Genomic DNA, 25,205 nt, shown 5'->3' on the forward strand with positions numbered 1-25,205 from the left:
TTTGCATGAATATAAGTGCTGGAGTGCTTTGATTTGTATTCTTTTTGAATAAGGCTGTTTATTCAATATTCTTTTAAGCAATTGACCCTGTGTTGTGTCATCTTAATACAGAGAGCCCATTTGTATTTTTCTTTCTTTTTATATAAAGCTTTCTTTTAAGACCTGTTGGAGTTTTTCTTTACTTCAGGGAAATTGAGTCTGTACTCACCAGGGAATTGGTGGGAGGAAGAAATCGGGGAGATCTGTGTGTTGGATTGCTAGCCTAATTTTGCATTCCCTCTGGAGGAATAGGAAAGTACTTTTTGTTTCCAGGATTGGGAACAGAGAGGGGGAGTCTCTCTGTGTAGTTTCACAGAGCTTGTGTCTGTGTATCTCTCCAGGAGCACCTGGAGGGGGGAAGGGAAAAAGGATTATTTCCCTTTGTTGTGAGACTCAAGGGATTTGGGTCTTGGGGTCCCCAGGGAAGGTTTTTCAGAGGGACCAGAGTGCCCCAAAACACTCTAATTTTTTGGGTGGTGGCAGCAAGTACCAGGTCCAAGCTGGTAACTAAGCTTGGAGGTTTTCATGCTAACCCCCATATTTTGGACGCTAAGGTCCAAATCTGGGACTAAGGTTATGTCATGGTGGCAGAGGTGGGATGATCTAGACAGAATCCAGAAGCCAGTAGGAATATTATATTTTTCTTTTCTCTGCTAAGGGCTTTTTAGCAGAGAGAAACAGTTGGTTTTAAAAGGGAACCAGAGAGAATTTTTTTTTCTGCTCTCTCTGGCAGTTTGTGGCTTGCATGTTAAGCGAGAAGCCATTACCAAACTGTTGAGGGTCTTTTGTCATGCAATAGCCCTCCCATTAGGAGGCAAGTACCAGCACTTATATGCATGCAAATAAAGTGGTTTTTCAGGTTTACTTAACATTGAAGATTAGCTAAAGGCACTGTTGCTAGGCAGACTTCAGGAGGCAACAGAGCCTGCAGTGCAGAAGATAAACACCGGAGGGCACCCCAACACAAGAAAACAGGAATCATGACTTCTAAGGCAAAAATTGAGGCCGAAGAGCAAATCAAAGAAGCTGAACACAGGCGACAACTGGAAAGAAAACAAAAAGAGATGGAGATGAAAGAAAGAGAAGAACAGATCAAAGAGGCAGCCTACCAAAGAGAACAGGCAGCCTTCCAAAGAGAACAGGCAGCCCAAGAGGCAGCACACAAAAGAAAACTAGAAGAAGAAGAGGTGGCCTACCGAAGGAAACAAGCAGAAGAAGAGTTGGCCCACCGCCGAGAAATGGAAAAGCAACAAAAAGAGAATGAAGAGAAGGAAAAACAGAGAAAACATGAACTGGAGTTGGCAAAAGCTGGGCTGCATGTGCCAGCCAACCCTAACAACCCGGCGCCCATTATTGCTCCACAGCACAGGAAATTTCCCACCTACAAGGCAGGTGATGACACCGAGGCCTTCTTGGAAAATTTTGAAAGAGCCTGTCTTGGGTACAGCATTCCCGAAGACCAGTACATGGTAGAATTGAGGTCACAGCTCAGTGGACCTTTAGCAGAGGTGGCAGCTGAAATGCCTAAGCAGCAAATGAATGACTATAAACTTTTTCAAACCAAGGCCAGATACAGAATGGGGATAACCCCAGATCATGCCCGTCGGCGCTTCAGAACCCAAAAGTGGAAACCAGAGGTGTCATTTCCCAAACACGCCTACTACATTGCAAAAAACTATGAGGCCTGGATAACAGGAAACAACATTCAAACCTTGGAAGAACTGAACCTCCTCATACAAATGGAGCAGTTCTTGGATGGTGTTCCTGAAGACATCACACGGTACATACAAGATGGAAATCCCAAAGATATCGCTGAGGCGGGGGAAATTGGAGCCAAATGGATGGAACTGGCAGAAAGCAAGAAAGCTACTGTCAAGGGGAACGACTACCCCAGGGGGCACACAGACCATAAACCCTACAACCGAGGACAGCCAAAGACCCCACATACCACCCAAGTAAAGCCACAGATACCCTACCCTTCAACCTCACCAGTCTTCAGTAACTCACTTCGGCCCAGTGACCCATCAGATGGAAGATGCTTTAAGTGTAATGAACTGGGACATATCAAGGCCAACTGTCCCAAGAACACCATGCGAGTGCAATTCATTACACCACCATCACACCAAAGATCCCCAGGCCCAGATGCCTCTCAAATACCTTTGGAGCGAAGGGAAAATTTGAGAGTGGGCGGAAAGAAGGTTACTGCGTGGAGAGACACGGGGGCACAAGTGTCAGCTATCCACCAATCCTTCGTTGACCCCAAATTCATCAACCCAAAGGCCAAAGTTACAATTTACCCCTTCATGTCACAAGCTGTAGACTTGCCTACAGCTCAACTGCCTGTCCAGTACAAAGGCTGGTCAGGAATGTGGACTTTTGCAGTCTATGACAATTATCCTATCCCCATGCTACTGGGGGAAGACTTGGCCAACCAGGTGAGGCGGGCCAAGAGAGTGGGAATGGTTACACGTAGCCAAACCAGGCAAGCTTCCAGACCCATTCCTGATCCTGAGCCGTCCACAGAGGCCCCGTCTGTGTTACCAGAGACCCAGACAGAGGTAGTGGACCCGGATTCCATGCCTACCACTGAAACAGCCACAGCATCTCCAGTCCCAGGCCCGGAACTGGAACAGCAACCAGCACCAGCAAGTGCAACCACATCTTCAAACTCAACGCCAGAGGGCGCCAGTGAGCCAGAACTGGCAGACGCAAAAGACAACCATACCCAAAAGGCTCAGCCAGAGCCTGAAATACCCTCAGGTGCACCAGCAGAGAGCGGTTCACCAGCAACGGAAACAACCCCATCACCTACATCGCTTCCAGAGGGACCAAGCCCAAGTCCACAGTCTGAGGAAGAACTGGTGACCCCAGCCTCAAGGGAACAGTTCCAGGCTGAGCAGGAAGTGGATGACAGCCTTCAGAAAGCTTGGGCGGCGGCACGGAGCACCCCACCGCCTCTCAGCTCTTCTAATCGATCCCGGTTTGTTATAGACCAAGGACTTTTATACAAGGAAATTCTTTCTGGTGGACACCGGGAAGAATGGCAGCCGCAAAAACAGTTGGTGGTTCCAACTAAGTACCGGGGGAAGCTCTTAAGCTTAGCCCATGATCATCCCAGTGGCCATGCTGGGGTGAACAGAACCAAGGACCGGTTGGGGAAGTCCTTCCACTGGGAGGGGATGGGCAAGGACGTTGCCAAGTATGTCCGGTCTTGTGAGGTATGCCAAAGAGTGGGAAAGCCTCAAGACCAGGTCAAGGCCCCTCTCCAGCCACTCCCCATAATTGAGGTCCCATTTCAGCGAGTAGCTGTGGATATTCTGGGCCCTTTCCCAAAAAAGACGCCCAGAGGAAAGCAGTACGTACTGACTTTAGTGGACTTCGCTACCCGATGGCCGGAAGCAGTAGCTCTAGGTAACACCCGGGCTAACACTGTGTGCCTGGCTTTAACAGACATCTTTGCCAGGGTAGGTTGGCCCTCCGACATCCTTACAGATTCAGGGTCTAATTTCCTGGCAGGGACCATGGAAAAACTGTGGGAAACTCATGGGGTGAATCACTTGGTTGCCACCCCGTACCACCATCAAACCAATGGCCTGGTGGAAAGGTTCAATGGAACTTTGGGGGCCATGATACGAAAATTCATCAACGAATTCTCCAATAATTGGGACCTAGTGTTGCAGCAGTTGCTGTTTGCCTACAGGGCTGTACCACATCCCAGTTTAGGGTTTTCACCATTTGAACTGGTGTATGGTCACAAGGTTAAGGGGCCATTACAGTTGGTGAAGCAGCAATGGGAGGGGTTTACGCCTTCTCCAGGAACTAACATTCTGGACTTTGTAAGCAACCTACAAAGCACCCTCCGACACTCTTTAGCCCTTGCTAAAGAGAACCTAAAGAATGCTCAAGAAGAGCAAAAGGCCTGGTATGACAGACATGCCAGAGATCGGTCCTTCAAGGTAGGAGACCAGGTTATGGTCTTGAAGGCGCAACAGGCCCATAAGATGGAAGCATCATGGGAAGGGCCATTCACGGTCCAAGAGCGCCTGGGAGCTGTAAACTACCTCATAGCATTTCCCAATTCCTCACTAAAGCCTAAAGTGTACCATGTTAATTCTCTCAAGCCTTTCTATTCCAGAGACTTACAGGTTTGTCAGTTTACAGTCCAGGGAGAGGATGCTGAGTGGCCTGACGGTGTCTACTACGACGGAAAAAAAGACGGTGGCGTGGAAGAGGTGAACCTCTCAACCACCCTGGAACGTCTGCAGCGGCAACAAATCAAGGAGCTGTGCACTAGCTTCGCCCCATTGTTCTCAGCCACCCCAGGACGGACTGAACGGGTATACCACTCCATTGATACAGGTAATGCTCACCCAATCAGAACCCCACCCTACCGAGTGTCTCCTCATGCCCAAGCTGCTATAGAACGGGAGATCCAGAACATGCTACAGATGGGTATAATCCGCCCATCTACCAGTGCATGGGCATCTCCAGTGGTTCTGGTACCCAAACCAGATGGGGAAATACGCTTTTGCGTGGACTACCGTAAGCTAAATGCTGTAACTCGTCCGGACAACTATCCAATGCCACGCACTGATGAACTATTGAAAAAGTTGGGACGTGCCCAGTTCATCTCTACAATAGACTTAACCAAGGGGTACTGGCAAGTACCGCTAGATGAACCTGCCAAGGAGAGGTCAGCATTCGTCACCCATGCGGGGGTGTATGAATTCAATGTCCTTCCTTTCGGCCTTCAAAATGCACCTGCCACCTTCCAGAGGCTGGTAGATGGTCTACTAGCTGGACTGGGAGAATTTGCAGTTGCCTACCTCGATGATGTGGCCATTTTTTCGGACTCCTGGCCCGAACACCTACTACACCTGGAAAAGGTCTTTGAGCGCATCAGGCAGGCAGGACTAACTGTTAAGGCCAAAAAGTGTCAAATAGGCCAAAACAGAGTGACTTACCTGGGGCACCAGGTGGGTCGAGGAACCATAAACCCCCTACAGGCCAAGGTGGATGCTATCCAAAAGTGGCCTGTCCCACGGTCCAAGAAGCAGGTCCAATCCTTCTTAGGCTTGGCCGGATACTACAGGCGATTTGTACCACACTACAGCCAAATCGCTGCCCCATTGACCGACCTGACCAAAAAGACCCAGCCAAATGCAGTTAAGTGGACTGATGAGTGTCAAAAGGCCTTTACCCAACTTAAGGCAACGCTCATGTCTGACCCTATGCTCAGGGCCCCGGATTTTGACAAGCCATTCCTAGTAACCACAGATGCATCTCAGCGTGGTATAGGAGCAGTGCTCATGCAGGAAGCAACATATCACAACTTCCATCCTGTCGTGTTTCTCAGCAAGAAACTGTCTGAGAGGGAAAGTCACTGGTCAGTCAGTGAAAAGGAATGCTATGCCATTGTGTACGCCCTGGAAAAGCTACGCCCATATGTTTGGGGACGGCGGTTCCAACTACAAACTGACCATGCTGCACTAAAGTGGCTTCATACTGCCAAGGGGAACAACAAGAAACTTCTTCGTTGGAGTTTAGCTCTCCAAGATTTTGATTTTGAAATTCAGCACATCACAGGAGCTTCTAACAAAGTAGCTGATGCACTCTCCCGTGAGAGTTTCCCAGAATTCAGTAGTTAAAAAGTGTTCTTAAAATGTAGAAGTCTGTTAGTTATATACTTAGGAGTATATGTACAGGTGTATGTGTTGTATTAATCTGTTTATTTTCAAGTTCTAGAAGGAAATCGCCGCCAGTGAGCTTCCCCACTGTCTGCAATTTGGGGGGCGTGTCATAAACAGATAGCTAAGAGTTAATGTCTCTTTCACCTCAAGCACCTGACCAGAGGACCAATCAGGAAACCGGATTTTTTCAACTTTGGGTGGAGGGATTTGAGTGTCTGAGTCTTTTGTCGTCTGCCTGCTTTCTCTGAGCTTTGGAGAAGTAGTTCTACTTTCTAGTCTTCTGTTTCTAAGTGTAAGGACAAAGAGATCAGATAGTAAGTTCTATGGTTTCTTTTCTTTGGTATTTGCATGAATATAAGTGCTGGAGTGCTTTGATTTGTATTCTTTTTGAATAAGGCTGTTTATTCAATATTCTTTTAAGCAATTGACCCTGTGTTGTGTCATCTTAATACAGAGAGCCCATTTGTATTTTTCTTTCTTTTTATATAAAGCTTTCTTTTAAGACCTGTTGGAGTTTTTCTTTACTTCAGGGAAATTGAGTCTGTACTCACCAGGGAATTGGTGGGAGGAAGAAATCGGGGAGATCTGTGTGTTGGATTGCTAGCCTAATTTTGCATTCCCTCTGGGGGAATAGGAAAGTACTTTTTGTTTCCAGGATTGGGAACAGAGAGGGGGAGTCTCTCTGTGTAGTTTCACAGAGCTTGTGTCTGTGTATCTCTCCAGGAGCACCTGGAGGGGGGAAGGGAAAAAGGATTATTTCCCTTTGTTGTGAGACTCAAGGGATTTGGGTCTTGGGGTCCCCAGGGAAGGTTTTTCAGAGGGACCAGAGTGCCCCAAAACACTCTAATTTTTTGGGTGGTGGCAGCAAGTACCAGGTCCAAGCTGGTAACTAAGCTTGGAGGTTTTCATGCTAACCCCCATATTTTGGACGCTAAGGTCCAAATCTGGGACTAAGGTTATGTCACACACAAACATATGCTAGGCCTAGGTGCGTCTTAGAGAGTTTGAGACTCACTTTGGCTTATTGGTCCGTTCTTATTTTATACAGACTTGGCACAACCATCTCCAGGGATTCAGCCACAACCATGAAGTCTAGAGCCCAGATCTGAATCCAAATCAATTTTCTGAAAGTTCTGGGGTGTTTGGTTTTGGAACACCTGTTACAGCTCAAGATTATTTATTTGTATTATTTGCTTAGCAAAATTCTTGCACTTTAAAGCGAAAGAGGCCCAAGTCATGAAGCTCACATCCAAATCAGAAACTGAACTTTCTCAAAGTTTGAGAGAAAACTGATCCAGGGTTCCAGATCTGGCCTGTCCCTAGTTGTGACGTATCTCAGCGGATAGATCAGATTTGTTTCCCACAGGGAACTTTCACTGGCAAGTAGGCACACGCAGCTGGGCTGCTAACCATATTTTCCCAGAATGCACCGTTAACCCTTTCTGTAGCATACTGACCATGTTGTGTCTCTTCATCCCCTTCTTCCAGGTTTGGACGAAGAAGGAAGCCTCTATATCTTCAAGGAGGAGCGTATGATTGAATTTGACGGGGAACTGGCTGCAGATGTCTTGGTTGAATTCCTCCTGGATGTAAGCACAGATAAGATCAGAACTGGGCAAATACTTCCAAAATGTTTTTGCAAATATTCGCCACAAATGAGCTTCAGCCCTATTTGCAACCCCTTCTTGTCTGTTTTCTGCGAACATGTTTGCATATGATTTTCTTGTTTGAAAACTTCATAAATACTCCCCACCAAGGCTGAAACCAAAAGTGTTCACATGGCCATCCTGGAATCTCTTTGATTTCCCTCCTCCTGCTTACAAGATGTTCAGTCATCCAATCAGGGAGCAAGAAACATGTCATGTGATTTAGGTGACCAGTCAGACACCACAAATACTGAATAACTTGCAAATGGGACTAGCTTTGAATAAAGTGATCATTGATTTGGAAGAAAGAACAAATTAGTTATAATCCAAGTGTGTTCATAGGTAATGTACTAAAAACAGCTCCGTTCAGTGGTTAAATTATTTGCTGACCAGTGTGCCCATCACTAGACATGATCAGACATATGAAAACAATGAAATTGCGTCAGTGTGAGTCAGAGGAGAATTTGATCGGTAGAACTTGGACCTATAGGTTATGTCGTCTGTTTCTGCCAGTGCACAAAGAGGTACTCATGCCTGCTGAAAACACAGAAATAATGCTACTGGTCTGACAGATGTTCTCTATTTCTCTACTCTTATTCTTTATTACAAGGAAGGACATCAGCTTGGAAACAAGATATTTGCTCTAGAGAAAAAATGTTGTCCTGCTTTATATAGCCCCTTCAATCTGAAGAGCTCAAAGGCCTTTATCAAGGCTTATGATTATTACTATCTACATTTTGCAGATGGGGAGACTAAGGCAAAGAAAGATGACATAGCAGCCTTGAGCTCATCAGTAGCCCAAACCTCCAGCCCCCAGTGTATTGCTGTAACCACTAGGCCACTCATTTTCTCATGAGGTGGTGTCAAATCCTGCTGCTTATCCCCACCTCAAGTGAGACTCCTTTTCTGCATGACTTCACTACCCCACACCCTTTTGTATGTCACAGACAAGAGGGACCTGACCTCAGCTGGGGAAATGGTTGAACTGCAGGCCCTGTTTAAAGATAAAACTGTAATGGGGGCTGGCAGCTAATTTTCTGGGATAGCAGGAAAAACTCCACCTCTGCCTAAAACCAGGATAAGTTACAAGAGACCAGAAGTTGGTGGCAAGAGATATGGTGCAGGGCCTGGTTTACTGCATGGATGGTAGTGAAGCTCCTTTTAATTTACACTAAGTAAATTAGACGAGAATCAGGCTCACAATATTTGTATCCCACTTGTCCTCAGCTTCTCATCTGGAGGATGGCACATCCATCAGCACTATGCTGGGTTACTGGGTCAGTACTAGAGTGACAAGATGTCCCGATTTTATAGGGACAGTCCTGATATTTGGGTCTTTTTCTTATATAGGCTCCTATTACCTCCCACCCCCGTCCCGATTTTTCACATTTGCTGTCCGGTCACCCTAATCAGTACAGACTTGCAGGGAACAATGCTGCATATTGGCTTCCCACCAGAAGGATGCTACTTCTGATATTGCTCCGGGGCTGGGCTCAGGGTAGGGATAGGATCTCTGCTTTGGTGTGATAATGATTCTATGGCAACGACTTTGTGGACCCCCAGTACTTTGCTATCATCAATAGCTGTTATAGGGTTCATAGCCTCTCTCAGACAACCACTAGAGGGCACTATAGTAACAAACACTGGAGCTGTTCTGGTTTTCCGTCTACTTTCTAGTAGGAGGTAGCAAACACACATGATGATGTACACCCAAGCATCATTTATTATGCAGCATAAGTCGCTTGGTGTGATGTTTTGTTTGCTGTATTTTGACATGTGCATATAAAACATATGCAGTGACAAAAGAAAGAGAACAAAGACCTTCTTTTCTCTCAAAAGGTGCTTTGTAATAAAGAAAATCCCAAACAAACAAGGGACAAGAATGACAGAATTGTCTCTAAAGAAAATGGGCCCAATTCTCCCTCATACAGCTTTTATACTGGTCTATGTCCACTGGTTCCAGTGCAGTCACTTCTGATTTACACCAGTGTCACTGAGAGGGCAATCAGACCAATCCTTTCCTATGTCTGTGGCACAGGAGTGCCGCCAGCTTTTTCGGCGCCCTAGGCAGCAGAAGGTCCCGCCCCTGAAATGCTGCCCCATCAGAGGTGGTGGAAGGTCCCACCCCTGAAATACTGCCAATGACTGGGGCGGCAGAAGATCCGGCCGCTGCGATTGTCGCTCCCCAAACGTTAGCACCCTCGGTGACCGCCTAGGTCACCTAATGAGTTGTGCCAGCCCTGCTGTGGCAGTTTAAGAAAGCAAAGGCTGAGGTCTGCACTAGACTTGGGTTTGAGCTGCAGACAGGTCTGGAACCCCTCCTTCCCTCAGAACTTGATTTGATATAACCCACTGCACAGATAGGGTCGGCCATAAAATTCAGATCCAGATCCAAACTTTCCAGAAGCCTCTGGTAGTGTCTTTGACTTGCCTTTGAAACTACATTGTCATCCAGCATCATTTATTTGTTTACAATGTCTTCCCCCTTTAGCCTCAACCATTTGCACTAAAGAAATTCAAATAACCTCATATTGATAATCAATAATCAATAGTTTGTCACTAATCAATGACCAATAATTGGTAGGAATTTTAACTTTGATTATATATTTAGTGAGATGTGTTCTCTCCAGTTCAGATTAGTTTCATAATAACAGATCTCTGATAAAAGCAGCAAAGAATCCTGTGGCACCTTATAGACTAACAGACGTTTTGGAGCATGAGCTTTCGTGGGTGAATACCCACTTCGTCAGATGCCTCTGATAAGTCAGCTTTGATTGTATTTATTAATCAAACAGTTAAGAAAAACAGTATATACACAGAGAGGCATACAATTACCAGTAGCTGCGGAAGACCTTCCCTGTACTTTCTAACAGCTAACATCCAGTCTGCCAATGATCTTACTTCCCCTCTGATTTAGGAGCAATCACACCATTGTTACCCTTATTGTGTGTCATTCTAGTCTTTATCTAATTCCTCTTTCTGGAACATACATCTCCTTACCTTATTTCCCAGGTTCCCTGTTCCACTGCAACTTTTCAACTGTATCATCATCTGGTGGCTAGTCAGTGAATATGCCCTTTTTTGGATAATTTCATCCGTTACACATCTTGCGGTCAGCACACTGTAAGAATAGATCTTAAAAATAGCATTCAAAATAAGCGAAGGGTTACTGCACAGTAAAATTCCAGTCTTTGTTAGATATCATTATCTTAACTACAAAGCACTATGGGAGTCTTGCTTCCAGGCAAACCTTAAAATCTTTCTTGGCCTATCTTAAGTGTCAACACTCAACCTAATCAGCAGCTACTCTCTCAGCCACCCCTCCAGCTTCTCTCAGCTGCTGATCACTCATTCCCCCCAACCCCCCCAACACAAGACACCCACCATCCTGCCTCCTAACACTCATTCCCCCACCCCACCAAGTTCTCTGTGATCTTTTGGCTGCTGATTGCTTCTTCTGTCTTCCCGCAGCAGACCTGTTCCTCACCCAGCTATCTGACCCTCATACAAACCCCCTGGAGATACCTCATCCTGTGGCCCGGTCCCAAATTCTCCCTGTCCACCTCCTCTCTGTCAACCATTCACTTCCCTGGTCCAGCCTTCCTTACTGACAGCTCCCTTTGAAGGTGCTCTCAGCCAACTCGATTCTGCGGGTTCCTTGCCTCAGGGCTGGGTTGGGAACCTGCCATGGGGGTTGGGCAAGGCTTCTGGCAGCAGGGAAGCAAGCTAAGGCCTCCCTTTTAGGCCCTCTGTAAAAGTAGCCTGTAGAAGGCTGGTGCTGCAAAAGCAGCTTTGCTTATCAAATACATTTGTCATGGCAGTTGCTGGAGGACCCAGTGGAAATCATCAACAGCAAGCTGGAGCTACAGGCCTTCGACCACATTGAGGATGAGATCAAACTCATTGGCTACTTCAAAGGAGAAGACTCTGAACGTGAGATTGACCTGTTCCTTGCTCTAGTCTGGTTGGGCTCTAGGGACAAGGTGGGGGATTCCTGATCAGGGATTTGAAGAGGGGAAGGTGTGCCAAAGAGGGTCAAAATCTCTGCCAACAGGTGGAGGTGGGCTGAGGGCACCTGGAAATTTCAATCTGATCTCTTTGTTTGAGCTTATTCACATGTTAAATAAAACAGCAAAAAACTGTACAGCAAAAGCATTGCCTGCTGGGATCTGTAGTTTCCATGGGCTACCTTTCTACAAAGATACCTTGGGAACCTGCAAACCTTTATACAAACTATAAATCAGCACCAAATAGTTCTTGTTTGTAAGTCCAATCAAGATTAAAAAGGCTCAGTACTGTTATTATCTTCAACATGTTATAATAGCAAAACTTTGCATTGCCCTAGCTCCTCCTGCCCAAGGATCTCAAAATGCCTCACAAACAGCAATGGCCTTAGCCTCACAACCTGCCTGAGGGGTGGGTAAGCACTATTATCCCCATTTTATTGATGGAGAAACTGAGGCACAGAGAGGTCAATTGACTTGGGTAAGGCCACACAGCAGCCTGACCTCAAGGCCTATTCCTTAGCTATAAGAAAGTCCTCCCTTCCCTGCTGTATATTAACTTGAGCCCTCAGGGTCCTGACTGACAAGTTCCACTGGGTTTGTGTAGAGCACAGTTTGGTCAGATACCTTTGGAATCTTTTCTTTAATGCCCTTTTCTGCCTTTTTTCCTTTCAGATTACAAGGCATTTGAAGAGGCAGCGGAACACTTCCAACCATCCATCAAATTCTTTGCCACCTTTGACAAAGGGGTAAGCATCCGGAAACACCTTCCTGAGAGTTCACAGTCTCCTTTCTGCACAGCCAGAGTGCATTCAACTTAGTGTCATCAACAATGACTGAAATCAGTGAAGTTAAGATCAGGACTTTCCCAAAGCTCAGCAGATCGGGAGTTTTCAGTCAGGGTTTTGACAACCTGACTCTAAATTCCGTCCTGAGCCCTGATGCATTACTCGGCTTTGGCAAAGAAAATTCTCTTCTTACTGGAAAACAAGAGGGGCTTCTATCCCCAGACAAACAAAGCAGTGACCGCTCTGATTTAGGTCATTGTCTAAACACAAAGCACCAGGTTCCAGAGACTGTTGGCTTCAGTGGAGTTAGACCAGGGATGAATTTGTTCCAAAGAGACAATTCTGCTAGAAGTCTCTGACCTAAATTCAGCGGTGTACATTATACATCAGATGTCAATTAGTCAGAAAACAGCCGTGACGTCATGTAGCTGGAACCAATTTGGCATTCAATGAGTGTATAAAACAAGTGTAACCTGCTCATGGGGTAGGGGAGGAGCTTGATTCTGGGTTGTGTGTGTAAAGTGAACACTTTAGCTATAATTCAGGGGTTAATTCTAGTGTATGTGAAAAAAGTAGACCATCCTGATTCTTCAGTAATTTCTACTCCAGACTTGCACACAGCAGTATCCTGGGGTGATTGGGGCAGCAAACATGGGGGCTTTGCACCCACACCCCCATTTCCCTCTGTTCAGCACCGTCAAGTGCCTTACATTGGATATGACACATGTCTCTGGCCCTCTCACTCTGTCATGCATTTCCTTAGCCTGGCTGAAATGATTTTCCCCATTCAACAGAGCTGCAGGGACCAAGTGGCATTTCCCCAGGTCAGCCTGAGGCTGTCACTGAGGACAGGGTGATTGTCTCTCCTCCTCCTCTCCCAGCCAGTGAGGATCCATTGGTAACAGGGAGCAGAAGGAGGGTGAGTGGGATCACTCATGCCCCGGTGCCTCTCTAGCAGGAACAGGTTGTGGTACAGGGGCAGGCTAGCATAACAAGGGATGAAGGGAGATGGGGGTAGAGTGAGAACTGAAGGAGGGACGGGGACAGAAGACAATAGGCTTGGAAAGGGACAAGAGCTGAAAGGGGAAGCAAGTTAATGGGCTGGGGCAGATGAGGGATAATAATACAGGACTCTGGAGCAACTGTGAATAGCCTCACACATGGGGAGCAATATGAGACAAGAAGGTGCAGTAAGTGTTACACAGTACCTATTGGGTTTCCGGGAAGTGGGCGGGTGGAAGCCCACCCACTGCTAAAGGATCCCCCCCCCCCAGCCTAAGGAGAGGATCTACAGGACTTCAAAAAACCTAACTGAGTTCGGGGGACAACTAATAAAAGAACAGGAATGGGAGTGTGGTCAGAGGGTCATAAGAAGGGAGCCTGATGGGGACACCGAGCAGAGAACCCCAGACAGCGCCCACTGCTCCTCGAAGGTGTCAAGGGAGCCAGTGGACGCTGCCCAGAGAAACTCTGCCTGGATACGTGAACGGACAAAGGATCAGAAACAAGCCCCACAGTCACCGGAGTCTCCATTGGCCAACCTCCTCTCCCTGGTTGTGTAGATGGCCATTTTAGCCAGGGCGAGGAGGAGGTTAACCAGGAGGTCCCGCGACTTTGTGGGGCCAGGGATAGGGAGCCCATAGAGAAGGAGGTGAGGGGAAAAGTGCAGCCAGAAACACAACAGTATATTGGTGAGGAGCCGGTATAGGGGCTGCAATCTGGCTCACTCTAAGTAAACGTGCACCAGGGTCTCTCTCACGCTGCAGAAGGGGTAGGTGTCTGGGGCAGGCGTAAACTGCACCAAATACACGCCCGTTCTCACGGCCTCATGAAGGAGCCATCAACTGATATCCCCGGCGGGCCTCGGGACCAGGGTAGAATATAGGCTGGCCAACTGCGGCTCTTCACCCTTGAGAGGTGGCAGGAGGTCCCGCCACTTTGTGTCAGGGCAAAGTGTTACACAGTAAGTTGGCAGGTAAAACAGACTCAGCTTTGGAGAGGCCTACCCCAAGAAGGGGAACATTTATCAGCTAGAGGATGAGAAGCACGTGGAAATTTTGCCTCCTCATGGATAGGCAGATCATGCACCTGCTGGCAATGAGAAGTACAGTCTCTAGAGACAGACCTGGGAATCAGGATTACTATGTTCTGTCTGCAGTACAGCGTATGAGTCACTATGAAATTTTAGGCAAGTGTCTTCATCTCTGTGTGCAGCAGGTCTCCATCTGAAAAATGAAGATAGTAATAATTAAATTACCTGCCTCCCAGTGGGTGTTTGGAGAAATTGATGGTTGAACAACACTTAGAGAAGTGTGGATGGGGAAAGGGTTATAAACCACAAATGAATATTCTGCTTATCAAAAACCTGTTCAATACTCATCACTGCAAACGCAACAGCTTGCGATAGTGCTTCTAAGATCTAGAGATGGTCCCATATCTAAAATTTTGTTCCAGATCAGGATTTTGATCACTCCAGGTTTTAATTTGTCCCTATTATAAGGATAAAGGCCATTTCTGCAATTCAGATGCAGATCTTGGTTTGGATTTGAAAACCAAAGGGTGAGATGCGTGGGCCCAATTCTGACACAGTGTTTGTGGCTATTACTGTAGAAAGCATTATTGATAAGGGAAGGATTGGGCTATGTGTGCAACAGATGCCCTTTACAATGTGTGCTCAGAGGACACCACACTCACCACTCCTCTGCTATAGGGAAAACATTTGCTAATCCCGGTGGGTATGTCAGACATATTCACTTGTAACTTTGGTGATTGCCACAGGTTGCAAAGAAACTAGCTCTGAAGCTCAATGAGGTGGATTTCTACGAGCCATTCATGGATGAGCCCGTTCATATCCCCGACAAGCCTTACACGGAAGAGGAGCTGGTTGAGTTTGTGAAGGAGCACAAAAGGTACATAGCCTGCTGTTCAGGAACTGGGTGGCTCAGGCAGTTGGGACTTGCCTAGGAAGCCTATCATGTCAGGGTTGCTGGTGCCAGTCCAAACCATTTCAATAGTAAGTGAAGGTTACTAACATCTGTTAGCTGTCCAGTGGCCTATGTGACATTAATTTTGTGAAACTGTGCCTAATTCCTAGTGTACAGGTTACATTGTCCCACAACCAGGCACTCTGAACTAAGGATTGAATGGAGATTGAACTCTCCTCATCTTCACAGAGGTGGTCCCTCTAGGTCAGTGGTTCTCAACCTGTGACCCATGCAGCTGCGGCCCATGTAGATGTACAGGTAATATATATATTGTGTGGATGTGGCCCACATAACACTTAGACCTGCCTATGCAGCCCACAATGGGAAATAGGCTGAGAACCACTGCTCTAGGTCCAGACTGAGACACACTGATAGCAGAGTGTGGAAAGCATGCACTGCTCATGCAGTTCCTTCCTTTGTGGAGAAATAGAAGGCCTCGTTCTCCAAGCTGTCAAGGCAGAACTAAATGCAGTCCAACCCCACCCCGCCTCTGACTATCTTCTGCTTCTGATGTTAGAATCACTCATCAGCACGTGTACTGAGCTAAGACCACACAGTGCATTATTTGAGGTGGCATAAGAGGAACAAAACTGTACTGTGCACTTGGTCTGAGTGGGCTGATGAAGGAAGCTACTTCATATGTGGTTATACTAGGCCTGGTCGGGAGAAGTTTCCACTCACGTCAATGCAAATTGTGGATGCTCCAAACCAGCTTTATATTTGACTAGGAATAATTAAAAAAAAATGGTAGCCTAAGATTCTGGACATGACTAATGAGGTTATTCACATCTCGGGGGTTAAATCTATGTATTCACCTGCCTGTGGGGCAAGGTGAATATGCACCTTTAAAAATAAAGTACAATGGAGTTCAGACAGGGCATCACCCTGCACATATAAATTGCTTTTCCCAGTAGTTATGCATATCCAAATTAATCCAATAGGATATCAAGGATCAAGAAAGGATTCAAGGAAAACATGGTCACCAACGTCTCATGGGTCATAAATGGGATTAGATTGGTGATTTTTGCTCACGCACATGTGGTTAAACTCATTGTGAGGTTTAGAGTCAGGAGGGAATTTCCCCTGGATCTTTGGGCAAAGAACTCAGGAATGGTTTCACTTTCTTCTGGAATGTTGAGGAGAGCTCCTGTCCATTAAGTAGGCTCATCCCCGTCATCAGTGTCCTGCTTTTCTTGGATTGATGTGGGAAGCTTTGACCTCAGCTCTTCCTGTCTTTTTCAACACATTCTTTCCATCAAACAGCAGGAACAGGAGGCTGATTAAACACTCAGCCAAACACCAGGCCCTGAGGTTCTCCATCTGCTGTTAACCATCAGCAATGAAAAGGCAAAGGAAAATCTCTGAGCCTCACAGATTGCAAGATGATACGGAGGTTTGGTGGGAGGCGGGGGACGACTGACGCCGTCTGCACCCAGGATGGGAGGGGTGGGGGAGTAAAAAGGGTTTAATGAAATCATATATCTGTGAAAATCCAGCCCATCAAGAGCTTATTGTGTCATGAGGAAAACCTTCAGGTCCTATGGACATGTTTCTGGCAGCTCATTTTGAGCCCCTCACAACAGACAAGCTCTTCCTGTCCTGCTTCTGGACCTGAGCCATACAGTTACATAAGCCAAAACTGGGAGGTGCATTTAGCTGGAAATGGAAATGACCAGGTCTATATGGAACATGAGGTTAAGTCAGCAGTTGAGCTCTTTAGACAACTGATGAGGAGTATACCACTTCCTCGCCAACAGATGGAGTACAACCCCCGCCCAGCTAAAGATTCATTTCTAACTCCTTCCAGCCTGCCATCTCTCAACAGACGTACCCTAACCTGGCCTCTTCTCCTTTTTGCTGGTTCCCTACATCTCCCAGCTACTGCCTCCTGTATGTTCCTGCCATTTCCCTGCTCAACTCCTATGCATGTCTCCTTCTATCCACTTCTATCCAACCCACCTGCCATTCACTCATTTGTCAGTGGTCAAGTCAGCAACAAGCAACAGAGAGGCAGGTTGCACAGAGCTCAGAAAGGGAGTGTGGCAATGGATAGAGGGGTCATATGTGAGGACGGCATATTTATGCAGAAAGAACATGTTACACTGTTGCCTCCTACCTGACATCTACAAGTCCCTCAGACATTTTGTTGTCTGGAGTTCTCCACTCTGGAACTAGCCAGGTCCTGGAATCACTGTTTTGTATTGGTGCCATGGCATTGTAGAAAGCTGTCAAATGTACAGAAGCAACCACTCCCTCTCATATGCTATAATGACTCTTCAAGGGCTTTCCTCCACCTCGCAGCACATTTTCACTAGGTACACACTCCACCCTGTGGTGAAGAGTTGGTGAATCACAACTTCGCCACCACCCCAGAGCATGCTGCTGTGATTCCACCCCAGCAGTGAGAGAAAGGAGAAAGTGGGCTCGGAAACAGGGATGTGGAGGTTCAAATCCAAAAGAAGAGCGGGAAAGGAGTAGCAGAGAGAGTCTGTAGTGGATCCATGTGCTGCAGGCAACAGCCATAGTTAGATGTCTTCAAGTCTCCAGGGCCTGATGAAATGCATCCTAGAATACTCAAAGAGCTGACTGAGGAGATATCTGAGTCATTAGCAATTATCTTCTAAAAGTCATGGAAGACAAGAGAGATTCCAAAGGATTGACAAATGGCAAATATAGTACCCATCTATAAAAAGGGCAATAAGGACAATCTGGGGAGTTACAGACCAGTCAGTACCATCCTGGAAAGATAGTGGAGCAAATAATTCTGCAATCAATTTGCAAACACCTAGAAGATAATAAGGTGATAAATAACTGTCAGCATGGATTTGTCAAGAACAAATCATGTCAAACCACAATTTGAGGATTTCAATAACTCAGACATAAGTTAGGGGTTTGTTACAGGAGTGGGTGGGTGAGATTCTGTGGCCTGCATTGTGGAGGAGGTCAGACTAGATGATCATAATGGTCCCTTCTGACCTTAAAGTCTATGAGTCTATGAGTAAAAGCTTTCTTCAACAGGGTAACAAGCCTTATGGATAGGGGGAAGCAGTAGATGTGATATAGCTTGATTTAAGTAAGGATTTTGAGTCTGTCTTGCATGCCCTTCTCATAAACAAACTAGGGAAATACAACCTAGATGGAGATACTACAAGGCGGGTGCATAAGTGGTTGGAAAACCATTCCCAGAGAGTAGTTATCAGTGTTTCACAATCATGATGGAAGGGCATAACAAATGGGGTCGCGTAGGGATCAGTTCTGGGTCCAGGTCTGTTCAATATCTTCATCAGTGATTTAAACAATGGCATAAGAGAAGGTACTTTTCTTCTTTTCAGAGCCACCTTAAGGAAGTTGCGTCCAGAAGACATGTTTGAGACCTGGGTAAGCATGCAAAGGAGAGAAGCCTTTAGTCCCCTGAAATCTTTGAATGAGAAACAAATCTGCTCTGGCTCGTGAATTGCTACAAAATAGCTCCAAGATGTGATGATTAGACAGCAGCATTATCCCCCAAAGCCTCTGTAGCTTTACAAGCACATTCAATGATTATGCAGCAGGGAAAGCTTCATCCATAGCTTCCAGTGTACAGTTAAATCACATGCTTAAGTGTTTGCTGTTTGGAGGTAGACTGCTGGATCAAGGCCAGAATCAGGGATAATGCTGTTGAATGCACAGTGCTGAGGAAAATCAAAACATAATAACTATAACAATTCATCTCCTCACATAAACTGGTCAAATGGCACTCTGCGTCAAGATTTAAAGAAGCAATGTCCCAGCACCTTAAATAATTGTTTCTTGGAACAGCTGGGTCTAGAGTACAGAAGAGGAGAAGATATTTTCAGTTCAGTGTTAAGTAACCACTCTAGCTGGTTCAAGATGTAACTCTTATTGAGTCTATAATAGTGACTATAATATACTCATATTCATCATCCTTGGGTAAGGAATCATCCATTCACCTGTAGTGTTCACAGGGTTAATCAGATAGATCAGCCATGTAGTATTGTTTCTGGATGACTTATGGAACTTACACAGCTTGAATTGTGAATGTTACAATAGATATCCAATTCGAAATTTAGGCTGGGATTGTTAGGTTAGTCACATGAGTTACAGAACAAATTGTACATTGATTGTAAGAGCCACAGTTTGAATTAACTGCAGTTAAAAGATTCTGAAGAAATTCACCAGAAATTTGAACTGTAAGAACATAGGCAAGAATTCCATGTTCTGTGAACAGGAGGAAAGTGGTGACATTCATAGAATGAGTTATTTGCTGCAAATGACTCAGCTCTAATTGACATGAGTGTGACGTTAAAAGCCAGTCAGGAGCTCCAATTGGGTCCAGCATTCTGACAAATTCAGTTCAATATTATTCATTCATCGTGTTGCCACCCATGGTGCTTTACAGACATTGAAGAAGATACAATTATTTCTCCAAAGAGTTCAGGGCCAACATTTTCAACAGCATCTGCTTGGCTGCCCGATTTGAGACACCTTGGGCCTGATTTTCAAAAGAATTGATTGCAGGATTAGTCCTTGGGACAATTAGGAAAGAAATGATGCAACAAAGCCCTGAAGACTGAGTTGTTTAGTCTTTATGTCTTGTTGGACTCAGGGTTTTCATTTATTTTTTAAATATGGTTTTGATATATTGGGTTAAATCCTGGCTCCAGTGATGTTAATGGTCATTTTGTTTTACCATTGACTTTAATGGGACCTGGATTTCACTCATAGTGATTTTGATTTAATATTAAATATGTCATAATATAGTCTTGAAAAAAGCATGGATTATCAGTGCTTGAAAGTTTGCTAATAACCCAGGGTTTTGATCCATAAAGGTAAGAAGATTTTTACACACAAGAGATCAGGGGCTAGATTCTGATCTCAGCTACTCAGGTGTAAATTCAGAATATTCGCAGTGACATCAATGGAATTACTCCAGGTTTACACAAGTGCAGCTGAGATCAGAATCTGGCTCCATTTGTCGAAGGAGATGTAGCTTTTTTTTTTAGTCTGTTGTGCAATGATCTTGCTGGCAAATGTAAAGGAAAAACAAAACTGCAGGCTACACAATCCGTTTGTGGTCTAATTTCTGTATTAAATCTGCCCTAAGTGTCCCTGTGAAAACGGGATTCCATAAAGAAGCTAGGACAGGCCCGACACCCACTCTTGTTTTTAAAGATAATGTTTTCCACTTAATCTTTTAGCTTGTTTTATTTTGTTGATGTTGTGTTTAGTTTTTGATAGTGGTTTTGTCACCTCTGGGCTCAAAGAGGAAAAGAAATTAGCATTTAGATGGGAATTTTTTCTTGCATTAAAATCAATTGAAATGGAAACTGGGATCAACAGAGGATGAAGAAACTGAGGCTTTATCGTGGGATAATTCCAAGATGACTTTCATAGCAGGTGCACAAAAAACAGCCTGGCGGATACACTGACTTTTGCCAATGTCATTAGCCAAGCCCTACCCGCACCCCTACAACTTTTCATGGAGCAAATCACACAAGCCCCTCACATCAGCCTCATCTAAGTCTGTCAGATCTCACAAAGATACCCATCTGAGCCCTCTCACCCGCCCCATCTGACCCCTTCCCCTCTCACCCACCTCGTCTGAGCCCCTCACCTCTGACCCACCCTGTCTGAGCCCCTCACCTCTGACCCGCCCCATCTGATCTCCTCACTGCTGACCCACTCCGTCTGATCCCCTCCCCTCTCACCTGCTCCTTCTGATCCCCCACCTATCACCCCCCATCTGATCCCCTCACTGCTCACCCAACCCATCTGAGCCCCCTCCCCGCACACTTGCCCCATCTGATCCCCTGCCCTCACACCCACCCCATCTGAGTCCCCTCCCCTCTCACCTACCCCGTCTGATCCCCTCACCTCTCAGCCTCCCCATCTGACCCCATCCTCTCTCACCTGCCCAGTCTGAGCCCCCTCCCCTCTCATCCATCCTGTCTGATCCCCCTCTCCTCTCACCCACCCCAACTGATCCCCGTCACCTCTCACCCGCTCTGTCTGACCCCCCTCCCCTCTCACTCATCCCATCTGAACCCCTCCTCTCTCACTCACCCGTCTGATCCCCGTCACCTCTCACCCGCCCCATTTGATCCTCTCACTACTCACAGTGACGCCCCTCCAAAACCTCATGCTCTTTACCCCTTACAGAGACTCATTTGAACCTCTTTATTGCTCCCATTATTGGAGGAGCAGGGACACCAGCTGATGCTATTGGCATCACTCACCAGCCCAGAAGGGGCATGTCTGTGGGGGGGTGGGGCATGGCCATGGCCCTGCTCACAGAGCACTAGCAGGAGGGAAGCATTTTGGATAGTTCAGGCTCCAGCTGGTGTAGAAAGACCCTGTACTGAGCTGGCTCTCTACAACACCCCATGGGGCACTAGGCCTTCTACAGGAACAATGTCTCTTCACCACTGCCAGGCCCACAGGAGCATCCTTATCCCTCTTAGCAACTGCGTCCAAGCCTTGCAAAGTGTTCTCTTCCTCCTCCTTCTCTCCCCGCTTCCAATTCTACTGCTTGGCGTGGTGGCCTCCTCCTCATCTTTCACAGCAGATCCCATCCATTGCTGTGCCTTACTCCACAGCAACCCCAGCCAAACTGTTCTTTGTGGTACCTATCACCTCCACATCTCCACCCACCTAAGCCCCATCCTCTAATATCACATCATGACTCAGTCTCAGCCGCTCTTAACAGTGCCCCTCTTTTCCTCATCCAGATACTTCTCCTCATGGCACCCCATTTTTCCTCATCTCCAACAGCAACCCACTCTCGAGCTGCCCCTCCATCTCTCAATGCTCTCTCCTCCTCTCTCCTGACCAGTCAGTAACCGCTTTCTTGTTCACAGGAGGATGACCTGGATGGAATCCACATTGTGGCCTTCGCTGAAGAAGACGACCCAGGTAGGAGGCCCTTCCCCACTCCCAATAACTCCTGTCTCTCCCGACACCTAGCTGCAACTCTATTGTACCTAGGATCAGCTTTGACTTGAATTATGGTTGCCTGGTATTACCCTCACACATAGGCCTTCTTCTCAGCCCCAAGGAGTTACACCTTCTCACCCCTTCTTGCTAGTTGCTTTTCCTGCAAGACTCCTCCCTCCCAGCCCCACAGTGTGTGAGTTACACCAGCTTACACTCTGTTAAACTGACTCCACATCTTGGAGCCATCTTCTCCCTCTTCCAATCCCCTCCCAATCACCATCCCTGCACTGAGCACCCGAGGATCTATGCTGATTCTAAAGGGAAGTCTCTCTCCCCTTCACAAGTGCAGCCACAAGGAAGTGTCACCCAGAAGGAAGGTGTGTCTGTTGCTTTGCAGTTTAGTTACCATACCTTACCTGACATGAGAAAGTTTCCAAAGCAAATGCAGTCTGGCAGTTGGCAAGCCTGTCAGACCAGTTCAGCAAGGCCTACCTCCATCGAGCAGCAAGAACCCCATACACAAACTAAGAAAAGAGAGACAGGGACCTGGAGTCAGGATGCTTGTGTGAACTTTTAGCCGGTGAATAAGAATAGCTTCAGCAACTACACCAGTTAGGATTAAATTGCAAGGATTATCAATCCTCATGCTCCAGGGCTTAAATTGGTCACCAGCTGGGGTCAGGAAGAAATTTACCCCTCTCTCTGGTCAATGTGGCACAGACAAGTGATTTATGAGGGGCTTGCATCTTCCTCAGAAGCTTTTGACTCTGGCAGCTGTTGGAGATAAAATAATATTCTGCATGAACTATTAGTTAGTTTCAGATGGCAGTTCCTAGAGTCCTACTGCACAAGATGAGTGAGCAAAGAACAAGATTCAGGACCGTTAGATTTTTGTCTCAATTCTGCCACTGACTTGTTGTGATATCTTGGGTGAAGCACTTAGGATGAGATTTTCAAAAGTGCCTTAGTGATCTACGAGTACAAGTCAATGGAATTTGTGGTCCTAAATCACTCAGACATTAGTGAAAATCCCACCCTTCACTCGCTCTGTGCCTCAGTTTCCCCATCTGTAAAATGGGGATAATGCAAATGCCCCCACTTCACAGAGGGATTACGAGGCTTAATTGATATTTCATTCATTTTGATATGCTCGGAGGAAGGCTACTAGAGAAGTGCAAAGCATTGTCATGTAGCAGCCATCATCATAAGGAACAGAGGTTAGTTAGAAACTTTTAAAAAAAAGAAACCTTGTACGCCCTCTTTAGCCTGGACATTGCAACAAAACAAGGAGTGTGTATCAGGGTGCTTATCTGAGAGACTAGGAGGTTCACATATATCATTTCAGATGGCTTTGAGTTCCTGGAGATTCTGAAGGAAGTCGCCAAGGAGAACACTGACAATCCTGACCTAAGCATTGTGTGGATCGATCCTGATGACTTTCCTCTGGTGAGTGGTGGAGGATCATTTCCCTCCTTGGCTGGTGTGTGCGTGTGCGTGTGCATGTGTGTGTGTGTGTGTGTGCGCGCGCGCATGCGCGTGTGCGTGCACTCATCCCACCAGAGCGCACACACACTGTATAGGAAGAGAACAGAAGATGTGAGAGAAGCTGAGACATAACATGGCAAACTGAGAACTAACCAGCCAGGAAACACCTCCCAGTCAAATCTGCATGACAGTGCTGGAAAAGAAACGGATCTGGTGTTTCCACCATTAGATGGATCCTTTTGGGACAGCCCACTGGTTAGCACTTTACACTGCCACACAAGACAGCCTATCTCCGACTTCCAGGACCAGACTGATCACTGGATGGCTTGCTCTTCAATAGCCAGCTGGCTGTGTTCATATGAAGTGGTTCTTTAAACACCTTTGTCTTAGCTTCCTTTTTTCCCCCCCTATTGCTGCAGCTCATCACCTATTGGGAGAAGATCTTCAAGATAGACCTATTCAAGCCACAGATCGGGGTGGTAAATGTCACAGATGTGAGTATGACAAGCACAGCAAATCCAGTAAGAATCTGAGAGGCTAAGAAGGACAAGACTTAGGGCAAAATCCTGGCCCCGATGAGGTCAATAGAAGTTTTGCTGTTGCCATCAGTGGGACTAGAATTTCGCCCCTGGTGAGCAGAGCAAATGTTAAGCTACTACATTTCCCTTTAGATCTGGATTTTCTACATTTCAAAGTGCAGGAAAGTTCAGATCCAGTTTCAGTTTGGGCCCAGTTCTACTACTGAGTCACTTGTAGGCTACCTCTGGCCAATGCACAGTTGCTCCCCACAGACTGTTCCCCAGTGTTTTATCCAGTTTAATTTTAAATGACTCATACAATGAGGTTTTCATCACTTCCCCTGGGGTCTTCCCTAGTCAGTCACACACAGTGGGGTCTTATTTGCATGGAATTCTATAGGTCTCAGCAGAGAAACAGAGCAGCAAAAGATAGGCTAGGGACTGAAAGAAGGAAGAGGGTAGTTGCATGGTAAAACCAGAAGGGCACAGTTTGACTGTGTGAGGAGAGACAGTCACTAACAGACAACGGTGAGCAGCTGCACAGATTAAAAATACAGTAAGAAACCAGAAGGATGCAATATAAATTGGCAATGGTGGGAACTTCATGGAAAGAATATTGAATATCAGGGCTTCCTCTAGGCTTCCAGCCCACTGTGAGGACATTGTGTTCAGTGGCACTAGGGAGAATTTGATCACAGGCATAGCATAGTGTCAGTGGATGTTTATGAGTCTTCACAACCGTGAAGCAGATGAGGGTGAACTCGTGTACTTAGACCACAGCACTGGGTTTAATGCAGAGGGAGCAGAACTGGTCCATAAGCAGGTGCCGTTCTTACATAGGCAGCTGTCTGACAATAACCACACTATCGTAGTCTCTCTGATTTCTTTTAATGGAATTTAATTAAGCCTCACTTTCCCACAGGCCTTATGCAAACTGTGAGTGTAGACGTTCCTCCCCAACTGCACACCCCTTGTAGTCTAAAACCAAAGGCCGTTTTCTAGCCACAACACTGCTCGATCACAAAACCACTGAGGGCTCCTGCATGGCTCGAGCTGCAGTGGGGCAGGGGAGGAAGAAAGGCATAATTCTTCTCACTGCCTAGGGTAGGGAAGCCCGT

The 25,205-nt window shown here is 46.4% G+C and overlaps 1 protein-coding gene across 1 annotated transcript in view; it reads left to right on the forward strand.

Moving 5' to 3' along the window:
- The window catches only part of CASQ2 (calsequestrin 2), a 57,790-nt gene that overhangs the window by 22,415 nt on the left and 10,170 nt on the right, over positions 1-25,205 (forward strand). The window contains exons 3-10 of the mRNA XM_050960227.1: positions 7,218-7,318; positions 11,197-11,308; positions 12,055-12,128; positions 14,946-15,076; positions 18,484-18,529; positions 22,009-22,063; positions 23,430-23,530; positions 23,989-24,063. Of these exons, the coding sequence (XP_050816184.1) occupies positions 7,218-7,318; positions 11,197-11,308; positions 12,055-12,128; positions 14,946-15,076; positions 18,484-18,529; positions 22,009-22,063; positions 23,430-23,530; positions 23,989-24,063 (695 nt within the window). The remainder of the gene's footprint in view (positions 1-7,217; positions 7,319-11,196; positions 11,309-12,054; positions 12,129-14,945; positions 15,077-18,483; positions 18,530-22,008; positions 22,064-23,429; positions 23,531-23,988; positions 24,064-25,205) is intronic.

This window comes from Gopherus flavomarginatus, chromosome 1, assembly GCF_025201925.1.
Source record: "Gopherus flavomarginatus isolate rGopFla2 chromosome 1, rGopFla2.mat.asm, whole genome shotgun sequence".
NCBI lineage: Eukaryota > Metazoa > Chordata > Testudines > Testudinidae > Gopherus > Gopherus flavomarginatus.